General features: G+C 48.2%; 1 protein-coding gene and 1 pseudogene across 7 annotated transcripts in view; both read right to left on the bottom strand.

Annotated features, from left to right (window-relative positions):
- Positions 1-12,108, bottom strand: part of exoc3l1 (exocyst complex component 3-like 1) — a 137,741-nt gene that overhangs the window by 107,853 nt on the left and 17,780 nt on the right. For 5 of the 7 annotated variants that reach the window (XM_085913787.1, XM_085913786.1, XM_085913789.1 and 2 more), the window contains exon 4: positions 2,400-2,612. In XM_085913787.1, the coding sequence (XP_085769913.1) occupies positions 2,400-2,612 (213 nt within the window). Of the gene's footprint in view, positions 1-2,399; positions 3,368-12,108 lie in introns of all 7 variants that reach the window. The other 2 variants (XM_085913791.1, XM_085913792.1) reach the window with 2 other exon arrangements.
- Positions 5,321-7,902, bottom strand: LOC147056187 (uncharacterized; annotated as a pseudogene).

Here is a 12,108-nt window from a genome sequence, read left to right as displayed (position 1 = left end):
TCAAAAACGAAAAGAAAATGAAATGAAACAAAACGAAACAAAATGGCATAATATGTACTTTAAAAAAAAAAAAAAAGGTTTTTGTTTCTTTATTTGCATTTTATTAAACCTACAAATGTGTCAGATCATTTTGCCGGGTCCTGTATTTCACACACGCATATAACGTGACATTCTGTACCACCGTACCCGCCCCTCTCAAAGAGAACGGAATAATAGCGAAAAGATTAGGTAAGATAAAATTTGATTTAAAATGCAGGGTTTTTAACCTGCAGTGGACAAATGATTATTTTTTTGTTCAATGCAAAGAAAAGGCTGTTTCTATAATGAACACCATGTTCAAGCATACGGGTGTCCATGTGTGCACCTGGCACCAGGACACCCTAGGCCGCGGTTTGATGATCGACTTTGTAGTCGTGTCATCGGATTTGCGGCCGCATGTTTTGGACACTCGGGTGAAGAGAGGGGCGGAGCTTTGAACTGATCACCACCTGGTGGTGGGTTGGCTCCGATGGTGGGGAGGATGCCGGTCCGACCTGGCAGACCCAAACGCTCTGTGAAGATCTACTGGGAACGTCTGGCAGAATCCCCTGTCAGGAAGAGCTTCAACTCCCATCTCCGGGGGAGGCGGGGGACATTGAGTCCGAGTGGACCATGTTCCACGCCTCCATTGCTGAGGCGGCCGACAGGAGCTGTGGCCGTAAGGTCGTCGGGGCCTTTCGTGGTGGCAATCCTCGAACCCGCTGGTGGACACCGGTGGTAGGGGATGCCCTCAAGCTGAAGAAGGAGTCCTATCAGGCCGTTTTGAGCTGCGGGACTCCGGAGGTAGCTGACAGGTACCGGATGGCCAAGCGGAACGCGGCTTTGGTGGTTGCTGAGGCAAAAACCAGTGTGGGAGGAGTTTAGTGAAGCCATGGAGAATGACTTCCGGAAGCCTTCGAAGAGATTCTGGTCCACCATCCGGCGCATCACACTCCTCAGCCTCCCTGGTAAGGTCGATTCAGGGGTGCTGGAGAGGAGGGTGCTTCGGGAGGTCGAACCTCAGATTCAGGAGGAGCAGTGTGGCTTTCGTCCTGGCCGTGAAACAGGGGACCAGCTCTACATCCTCGGGAGGATCCTCAAGGGTGCATGGGAGTTCACCCAACCGGTCCACATGAGTTTTCTGGACTTGGAGAAGGCGTTCGACCGAGTCACTCTGGATATTCTGTGGAGGGTGCTTCGGGAGTACGGGGTGCCGAGCCAACTGATAAGGGCGGTTCGGTCCCTGTATCACCGATGCCAGAGTTTGGTCCGCATTTCCGGCAGTAAGTTGGATTCGTTCCCAGTGAGGGTTGGACTCCACCAAGACTGCCCTTTGTCACAAATTCTGTTCATAATTTTTATGGACAGAATTTCTGGGCGCAGCCGAGGCGTTGAGTCCATGGTCCTCGGTCGGGAAAGGGTGGAATGCCCTCTCCGTATCGGGGATGAGATCCTGCCCCAAGTGGAGGAGTTCAAGTATCTTGGGGTCTTGTTCACGAGTGAGGGCAGGATGGTGGTGAAGAGAGAGCTGAGCCAAAAGGCAAAGCTCTCGATTTACCGGTCGAGCTATGCTCCTACCCTCACCTATGGTCACGAGCTATGGGTTTTGACCGAAAGAACGAGATCCAGGATACAAGCGGCCGAAATGAGTTTCCTCCGCAGGGTGTCCGGGCTCTCCCTTAGAGATAGGTGAGGAGCTCGGTCATCCGGGAGAGACTCGGAGTAGAGCCGCTGCTCCTCCATGTGGAGAGGAGCCAGATGAGGTGGCTCGGGCATCTCATTAGGATGCTTCCTGGATGCCTCCCTGAGGAGGTGTTCCGGGCATGTCCCACCGGTAGGAGACCCTGGGGACAACCCAGGATGCGCTGGAGAGACTAGGTCTCTCGGCTGGCCTGGGAACGCCTTTGGATCCCCGGGATGAGCTGGATGAAGTGGCTGGGGAGAGGGAAGTCTGGGAGTCCCTCCTAAAGCCACTGCCCCCGCGACCCGACCCCGGATAAGCGGAAGAAGATGGATGGATGGGATTGGAGACGAAGGAAGAGGTTGTGGGTTGGATGTATCAAAGATATGTTCTTGAGAACCCACATTTTGATTTCTTTTGATGTTGACAAAACATTACATAGTGTCAGAAGTGATGCGACCAGAAGAACGCGATTACAATGTTGAGGTTTAGTCCACCGGAGGAGTTCAAATTCACTAGCCCTGGAGAATGTCCGGAGTAGAAACTGAAAGTTTTGCGCTTTTGGATGGCAATGAACCAAGTTTAAAAAAAAAATCACAATCTTTGCATATTCACTCGACAAAAATAAAGCAACAAAAAACCAAATAAAGAAACAACATGTGGCTTCTGCTTATGTAGAGTATGTTTGTTGTTTCCTCACCCAGAGACTCCCCCAGTTTCCTCACACCAGAGAAGTATTTGGACACCAGCTCCTGGTCATCAGTGCTGAGCTCACTTCCTTGCATCCCAGCAGCCCCATTGAGCTGCCAGATAATGTCATCCTGGCATTGTTCCAGATTCATCAGGTAGGCGTGGGCTTCCAGGAGCCTTCTTGACTCCACCAGACGCTCTGTTTCCAAAACCATGCTCCCTACTAGACAGACCCGATCAGAGAAAACATGCAAGGAATTTACTATTGAAAAGATTTTCACTTTCACAACTGACAGTTTTTGAAAAGAATGTCCAACAAATAATAACTTATGGATTGTAATAGTTACAAAGTACAAGGGGGTATATCAAATAAACACTACTTGGTAAAATCATAGGTTATGAGGAAATACACAATACTTCTGGGTTGTGTTTGATAGGTACTACTGGAGGATCCAACTAGAACAAGATGATTGAATTGCTATTTGTTTAAATGTTTATTTAATGTATGACTAATTTGGGCAATAAAGCACTGTGTCACAAGAGTTGCTGAGGAAGGTCTAAAAAAAGGAACTCAGTTCTGTGTTCTTCCATCTGAAGCTTGTTGGACACCAAAGACGGCAGACAAGCTTCTTTCAATCCCAGGATTGGGCGATGGCTCGGCAATGGATCTAATGGACAAAATATTGATGCTGTTAGGTTTGGATGAAGGCGGATTCTTGTTCCCGTATATTTTCATGCGGCATTTGCTGCCCTCTGTACGCGCTGCGTTGGCGAACTCCATTTGTCTGATAATTGGTGATCACTGTCTGAAGAAGCTGATAATGTTTTCCTGGTTACGAGGCGGATAGCTGGGCAGATCGTGGTGGTAGAAGTCCTTCCTGATGCAGTGGTGAACGTGGACCAGAAGCACAAAAAGGTTCTGTGCTCCTTCCATTAGCGTTTTGGCACCCGGGCTCATTGCTGTGTTGTATCTTGCAACTATGGGGTTTCGGACAGGGAAAAATTGGGGGGTTAGATCACCAAATGATTCCCGAGCGCGGCGCCCCTGCTGCTCACTGCTCCCCTCTCCCCCAGGGGATGGATCAAAATCACACGGGGATGGGTTAAATGCAGAGGACAAATTTCACCACACCCAGATGTGTGTGTGTCGATGATCATTGAGACTTTAACTGGTGCCAGTAGCAGCTGTGGGCACCGGCGAGGGGAATGAGTTGCTCTTCATCAAAGACTCGTCATCAGGAAGCTACTTCTGGGTGGACTGCAGGTCACAAGGAAGCCTGCTTGCGATCACTGTTGCGGGCAAGAGGACCAGAAATTGTGGGCCACCTCTGAGTGCAGTTAACGGCTCACCCATCCACAGTTTCAGCTCCAGGGTGGTGACTGTATTTCAATGGACGCAATTTTCAATGGAATTTTGTTATTGCCTCCATCGCTGTCTCAATTTTCAGAGCTGATTTTTTGTGTGCACATGGACTGCTTGCCAATGTTCTTAATGTACGTCTTTTGCCACTTTTTGAGACCGAAGGAATCAGAGTGATGGTGCATGCTTGTATTTTTACATCAGGGGGATGTTTATCAGAGGTTGCTGGCAGATTTCCTGTCACTAGTGACTCCAGCTTTTTTCCACTGGTGGAGGATTTCATTCCCACTGTGGGGCCGCCCGTTTTTGCCTGCGTGCATCACCTTGACATGGCCAAATTGTCTATATCAAAAGAGGATTTTGCTACAATTAAGTGTTTGGCGATCGTGGGGTGATCGAATAGCCTGTAGGCACATGTTGCCGAAAAGGAATGGTTCTTGGTGGGCCTGTGGGGATTTTCGTCTGCTTAACAGTATTACTGAGCACAACCGTTACCCCATTTCACATCTTCAGGATTTTTCTGCACATTTGGCAGGCACCACTATTTTTTCTAAAGCAGACTTAGTCAGCTTTTTGAATTCCTGCGCATGCGCATAAGGGGATTATGGTTGACAGATTCTCTTACGTGACCTTGACTGTGTGTTTGTCTATCTTGGCGAAAGTGTTTAAGCGGCTGGATTCACACAGCAACACGGTCCCGTTGTTCACCAGTGTGAAGGCACTGGTGGATTTTCCCAGTCCTGCCCCAGTTAAGGTGCTGCAGGAATTTTTGGGCATGGTTCATTTTCATAACCGGTTCCTTCCTTGTGTGGCCCATCTCATGCATCCTCTTTACGATGCCATGAAAAAGATCCCAGTCGAGTTTTTTTCTTTTCAATAAGCTAAGAACACCCTCGCAAGCACAGCTCTCTTAGCCCACCCGATTTCTACGGCAATAGTGGCTTTGACTACTGATGTGTCTGATGTTGCTGTAGATACGGTGTTGAGCAGCTGGTAGATGGTGTGTGGCAGCCCCTTGTATTTTTTGTTGTTCCAGGCTGCAAGAGAACAAACACAAGTATACCGCTTTCATTTCACGGCTTATGTTGTTTATAAACCGCTCATGTTTGCGATGTCGAAAGTTGATGAGCCATAGTCGGCCCGCTAGCAGCAGCCCTTAGCGTTCATTTCCGAGTTTACCACAAACTTTTAGCATGTGGCAGGTAAGTGTAACCCTGAAGCTGACTGTCTGTCGTGTGCGCTGGTTTGTCAAATCCAACTCAAATGTTACATTTTCTGGGATAGCAGCAGACCACATTATTGATCATGACATTTGCAGCCTAAAATTGAGATCCGGCTCTGAAGATTGAGGAAGTGGCTTTGAGTGAGGATAGTTCCGCTTTTCTTTGCAATGTGTTCACGGGTGGCCCTCATCCCGGAATTCCGTTGAAATGGTGATGTTGTTTTTTTTACTCCATCCACTTCCTTTCACATCCTGGCCTTCGTGCATCAGTCAAGCTGGAGACAGCCAAGTTTGTCTGGCCTGGAGTACGTAAGGATGTTAGGGGTTCGACAGTTGCATGCGTGCAGTGTCAGCGTGCCAAAATCCACCGTCACACCAGGGAGACCCTTGAGTCTTTTCCGATTCCGACCAGGCAGTTTGACCACGTAAACGTGGATCTAGTGGGCCCTTTTCCTCCTTGGAAGGGTTTCACACATTTACTTGCAATGTTGGATCAGACCACTTGGTGGCTGGAAGCTGTTCCCCTGTCCTCCACAACCTCGGCAGGTGTAGCCCGCATGTTCCACTCGTCCTGGGTTGCCTACTGGTTGGCTTTGGCTGAGTCCTTGGGTGTACACTTTCACCATACTATTGCCTACCACCCGCAGGCAAATGGGTTGTGCGAGCGTTTCCACTTCTCTCTTAAGGCTGCGCTGTGTGCTAAGCTCTCGGAAAACAACTGGGTTGACCGTGTTCCATGGGTTTTGCTGCGGTTACATTCGGCTTCGAAGGACGATCTTAACGCTGCTACAGCTGAGTTGGTGCTCACTTAGTCAGCCACTTCGCGTGCCAAGGCAGTTTATAACCGAAGGTTCCAATGCGTGGCCTTTGTCCTGTTTGTTATGAGGCCCTTTGGCTCTCATGCCTGTCCACCATTGCCTTCCTAAGGTGTTTGTACCGTAGGCACTCATGTCCGCTCAGTTTGTTTTTGTGCGCCGCGCCGCCCACCACTCGCCCTTTCAACTTCCATATAATAATAATAAATTTTATATGTAAAGCGCTTTTCATAAAAGAAGCTCAAAGTGCTACAGAAATAAGACTAGAAATAAAAAACACACAAGAAACCGGAATAAAAGCATAAAAGCACAGAGGCGATAGAAGACGAGATGAGGAGCCGGGAAAAGCCTTTCTAAACAGAAAAGTTTTAAGCCCCTTTTTAAAAGTGTCCACAGACTGGGGTTGACATAGGTGTGCAGGGAGAGTGTTCCAGATGTGGGGGGCAGCGACGCAGGAAGCTCGGTCTCCCATGGTGCGGAGTCATGTACGGGGCAGATGGAAGAGGTTGGAGCTTTGTGACTGGAGGTTACGGGTGGATGAGTGAGGAATAAGGAGGTCTTTGAGGTATTGAGGGGCATTACTATAGATGCAGAGGTGGGTAATGAGGGCGATCTTGGAATGAAGTCTTGATGTTATGGGAAGCCAGTGTAGGTGCTGAAGAATAGGGGTGATATGGTCATGTTTGCGGGTTTTCATCAGAGTTCGGGCGGCACAGTTCTGAATGAATTGGAGTTTCTGGAGGTGTTTGTTGGGGATACTGATGAGCAGGCTGTTACAGTAGTCTAGCCTGGAGGAGATTAGGGCGTGGACGAGCTTTTCTGCATCGGAGAAGGTGAGGAAGGGGCGTCATTTAGAAATGTTTTTGATATGGAAAAAGCAGATTTTGTACAGATGTTTGATGTGGTTGGTAAAGGTAAGTTGTGGGTCGAACTTCACCCCGAGGTTGGTAACAGAGGGGGAAAGGGGGATACCTTGACCAAAGAAGGAGATCGTGGTTATGGGTGATGACTAGATCTGGTGAGGGGTGCCAATTTGTATGGCTTCAGTTTTGGAATTGTTCTATTGAAGGAAGTTGTAACTCATCCATGCCCTAATCTCCTCCACGCAGTTGGAAAGGGCCTGAGTGGGTGATGATGAGGGGACCGGAGTGGAGCGTGGATTGGGGTCAGTTCGGAGGTATAACTGGGTACCATCGGCATAGCAGTGAAAAGAGATGCCGTGTCGGCTGATTACCTGACCCAGGGGGAGCATGTACAGAATAAAAAGGAGGGGTCCTAGGACAGATCCTTGAGGGACACTACATGTGACAGGGGCTATATTTGATTTGGAGGAGCCCAGGCTGACATACTCTGTCCTGTCAGCGAGGTATGAGGTGAACCAGTCCAGAGAGATGGAAACCAATGTTGGTGTGGAGACGGTTAAGGAGTATTTGGTGGTCGATGGTATCAAAGGTTGCTGAGAGATCAAGGAGGATGAGCAGGGAGGGGGATCCAGAATCAGCAGAGATGAGGAGGTCATTGGTTACCTTCAGCAGTGCTGTCTCTGTGCTATAGGCAGTGCGGAAACCAGACTGGAAGGTTTCAAGAAATTCTGTCCATCAAAGTGAAGAATCAGTGACAAAGGGCAGCCTTGGCAAAGACCAACTCTCACTGGAAACGATCTAGCCTAAGCTCTTGTGATCCACGAGATGACTGGAGCCCTTGCCAACACGCCACCTCCGTGCTGGGACAATTAAAAAATTTAGCACGCGTGAGGACGCGGGCGCACCTGGCTGCCGCTTCTCGCTGCTCCGACTTTGACCCCAACTGATTTCTACCTCGATCTCGAACCGGATTACCCGCCGAAATACAGAGGTTACAGTTTCAAAAACCTTGGCGTGATCTGTGTCTGCTGTGTACTGGCTAGACTTGTTGGTGTCGTGAGGCTTGGCGTGGAAGCCATCGACGCGGCCTGGACGTGGTGGGCCCTGCATCGCGGCTTGCTGCCCCCAGGGCTTTGCCCAGCGCGCCGTCGTCGAGGACGAAGCCGTTGCTCGCGCGTCTCACCATCTGGCTTTCGGCTGCGGCTAATGCCTCCACTCATCTCCAGGATCCGCCACTTCTCCACGTCCGTCATGGTATTCCATTACACGCCCGCAGAGCTTTGCCGACTCGTTCCCGCGCTTCCTCCTTCCGGGGAGTTGGTTAGTGCACGCCGAGACTTTGTCCTTTTACGCCGACCACCCTACATCCACCGCTGATCTCGCCGAAAATTCATTTACACTTCAATTACTGAAAACAGTATTCCTACAATTTGGACTGACCGCAGCTCACACAACGGCTTCCACACTTTCTTCTTACGTCATCACACCAACCCACGTCATCAGAACTCATCCTATCCGAACCTTTTTAACCTCCTGACAATCCCAACCACCTCCCCAGCGGCTTTAAAACAAAAGCCCCTGAAAATCGCTCTCTTCAACACAAGTTCCCTCAACAATAAAAGCCTCATCCTCAACGAATTCATCATAGACAACAAACTTGATCTGCTCTGCCTAAATGAAACATGACAAAACCCCCTGGACTATTTCTCACTAAATCAAACCACCCCTTCAGGATACTCTCACTTGGACAGCCCACGCATTGAGGGCAGAGGGGGAGGCATCGCTGCCATTTTTAATCAAAACCTCAAACCCCGCGCTCTGTCCCTACCCTCTGCCCCATCATTCGAACATCTGGCTCTTAAACTTCCAGGACCTAAACCCCTCATTACTGTTATTATTTACCGCCCCCCCAAACCAAACCCATCTTTCCTATCTGACCTCTCAGAATTCATCACTGCACTTTTCTCTGTTTCATCATCCCTCCTGCTTCTTGGTGATTTTAACTTGCACATTGATTCCCCTGACTATAAACATTCTATGGACTTCCTAGATTTCCTCAACTGCTCTGGCTTCACTCAACACATTACCTTCCCTATCCACAAGCATGGACACACCCTAGACCTGGTCTGCAGCACTGGCCTCCATATCCATAACATTTCTAGCTTTGACCTCACCATATCTGACCACCAAGCCATCTTATTTGACATTGACACCTCCACCCTCGATCCAAAACAAAACCGCACAATCATCTTTCGCAACCTTAAGTCCATCTGCTTAGACACTCTCTCTACCTGCATATCAAAAACCCTTTCCGCCCTCAACCCGGAAAACCTAACGCCCACGGACCTTGTCAACACTTACAACAACATTATGTCTACCTCCTTCAACCCAGTGGCTCCTCTGAAAACCAAAACAGTCACCTTTACTCACTCCGCACCCTGGTTCAACCCGGAACTCCATAAACTTAAGAAACAACTTCAACAGCTAGAACGATTATGCAAGAAAACCAGTCTCACAGTCCATGCCCTCGCTTACAAAGACCTTATGCATCACTACAAATCAGCCCTTAATAAAGCCCACTCATCTTACTACTCTGGTATCATCCACTCTGGTCCTTCAACCCCATGTTCCCTGTTTTGGACCATAAACAAACTCCTCAAAACCCACGACAATACTTCATCATCATTCACCCCAGAGAAATGTGACACTCTTTTGTCATTTTTCAACTCAAAAATAGAAAACATCTACTACCAACTCTTATCCTCCCCCTCTAGTACCCCACAACCTGAACCCACATTCTTTTCATCATCCGTCCCCTGACTATCAACTTTTCCCCCCATAACTTCTGCTGACCTCTCCCAAATACTCTCCACCATGAAATCCTCTAACTCCCCACTGGACCCCATGCCATCTCAACTAGTTAAAGACTGCCTCACCTCCATTGCCCCACTCATCATAGACATAATCCATTCCTCCTTCAACTCTGGCACAGTCCCCTCACCTCTTAAGCTTGCAGCCATCACTCCTCTCCTCAAAAAACCCGGCCTTGACCCTGAGGACCCCAACAACTACAGACCCATCTCTAATCTCACATCTCTATCAAAACTACTGGAAAGACCCGTCACATATCAACTCAAGAGCCACCTCCTTTCAAATAACCTGTATGAACCACTCCAATCTGGTTTCCGTACAGACCACAGCACTGAAACGGCCCTACTTAAAGTTACTAACGATCTCCTGCTTTCCTCTGACTCTGGTTCTTTCACTATCCTTCTCCTCCTTGACCTCAGTCCTGCCTTCGATACAGTAAACCATTCCATTTTCTCAGCTGCCTAGAATCCATCGGCATCACCAACAACGCCCTCTCCTGGTTCAAATCCTACCTGTCTGACAGATTTCACTTCATAACCATTGACCAACACAAATCCCACGCAACCCCTGTTGCACACGGAGTCCCTCAAGGATCAGTTCTGGGCCCCATTCTTTTCACTCTGTACATGCTTCCCATTGGTCACATAATCCGCCACCATGGTTTCAGTTTCCACTGTTATGTTGATGATACTCAACTCTACATCTCCACCAAAACCATCTCCCCTGGCATTCTCCCCACCCTCACTCGCTGCCTCACAGACATTAAAGACTGGATGACCCCAAACTTTCTCAAACTAAACAGTAACAAAACAGAATTCATCATCTTCGGTCCTAAATCCAGCCTCCCCGCCTACCACAACTTCACACTCTGCATTGACGGCCACTCTGTCACTCCCTCCCCTCTAGTCATAAATTATGGGCTTTATATGGATCCCACACTCTCCTTCAAACCACATATCAACCACATCACCTAAACATCCTTCTTCCATCTACGAAACATTGCACGCCTACGTCCCTTTCTTTCCACCCCTGCAGCAGAGACATTAGTTCATGCATTTATTACCTCCAGACTGGATTACTGCAACAGCATCCTGTACGGCTTCCCCTCAACTGTCCTTCACAAACTGCAATATGTTCAAAACAGCTGCCCGACTGCTCACCCGCTCACCCAGCAGACAGCACATCGCCCCTGTCCTCCATCATCTTTACTGGCTCCCCATAAAACAGCGCCTACATTTCAAGATCCTAGTCACCACCTATAAGGCCCTAGACAACCTTGCCCCCACCTACCGATCTGAACTCCTGCACCGCTATACCCCCACCCGCCGACTCCACTCTGCTGACGCCAGCTTGCTCACCCCCTTTATTTCGACCAAATACTGGACCATTGCCAAAGCCTTTGCCATTGCTGCCCCCACTCTCTGGAACTCGCTCTGCCTGACCATCCGTAATGCTGACTCCCTGCACTCCTTCAAACACCATCTCAATCATCTGTGTGTGTGTGTGTGTGTGTTTGTTTGTGTGTGTGTGTGTGTGTGTGTGTGTGTGTGTGTGTGTGTGTGTGTGTGTGTGCGCGTGTGTGTGTGCGTACATGTGAATTTTCTATGTAAAGCGGCTTTGCGTGTTTAGAAAAGCGCTATATAAAACCGATCTATTATTCTTATTATTATTAATTTAACCTTCCAGTTAAAAAACCACACTGACTGTTGTTTTTGATGGTTCATATTGTGTCCTGCGCTGTATATATGACTACCATTTCTTCTACATATTTTAAACAGACGGAGAAAATACAAACAGAGCAGTTACGTACTGCTTCAATTGCTCTCTCAGTAACATCAGACAACAATTTGGGGGGGAAGGAATACAGCTACACATGTGAATGAATAAAATGTATTTTGTATAAAAAAAAGTGGCCACTTGGATGACTGTGCTATAGATAGTAGTCACGGTTAAACAAACTCCGGGGAAGAACACAGCTAACGTGATAACAGTGCTATAGGTTAGCTAGAGTCAGTTAAATGAAATTTTAAATGTCTCACTCAAAGTAACTTGAAACAATTTTAAACCCATTACCGTATTTTCCGGTCTACAAGGCGCACCTAAAAACCTAAAATTTTCTCAAAAGCCGACAGTGTGCCTTATAGTCCGGTGCGCCTTATATATGGATCAATTGATGAATTTGTTGATCCATACTGGTTGTACACAGTGCTCTGCCAAAATGTTTCAGTACCTTTTAGTATGACTAGTAAATTACAAGGTCGCATCGCTTTCCAGCATTACGGCAACCGTGGTCAGGGGGCGTCACTGAATAGCTGTTGTACCTGCGAGGCTATTTTATTTCAAAATAGGCTGCTCCGTTCATGTTTCAAGTAAATTTAGGGATCGATATGGAAGGGAAAGATAGGTAGGCAGTACCAATGAGTTAGATAGAACTTTAGTCAGTTCCGATCATTTTATAGGTGCTCGTTTGAGAAACGCGATTATTTACACTTTGCCGAGGCTCACGGGAGTCTGCGAGCTGAGGCTCATGGGAGTTAACGGGTGGCTAAAGCTACAACTATAGCTGCTATATGCATGAGGCTATTTCA

Source organism: Syngnathus leptorhynchus, chromosome 6 (assembly GCF_054491065.1).
Source record: "Syngnathus leptorhynchus isolate UIUO chromosome 6, UIUO_Slep, whole genome shotgun sequence".
In the NCBI taxonomy this organism is placed as follows: Eukaryota; Metazoa; Chordata; class Actinopteri; order Syngnathiformes; family Syngnathidae; genus Syngnathus; species Syngnathus leptorhynchus.
This window is presented reverse-complemented; position numbering and strand designations above follow the sequence as displayed.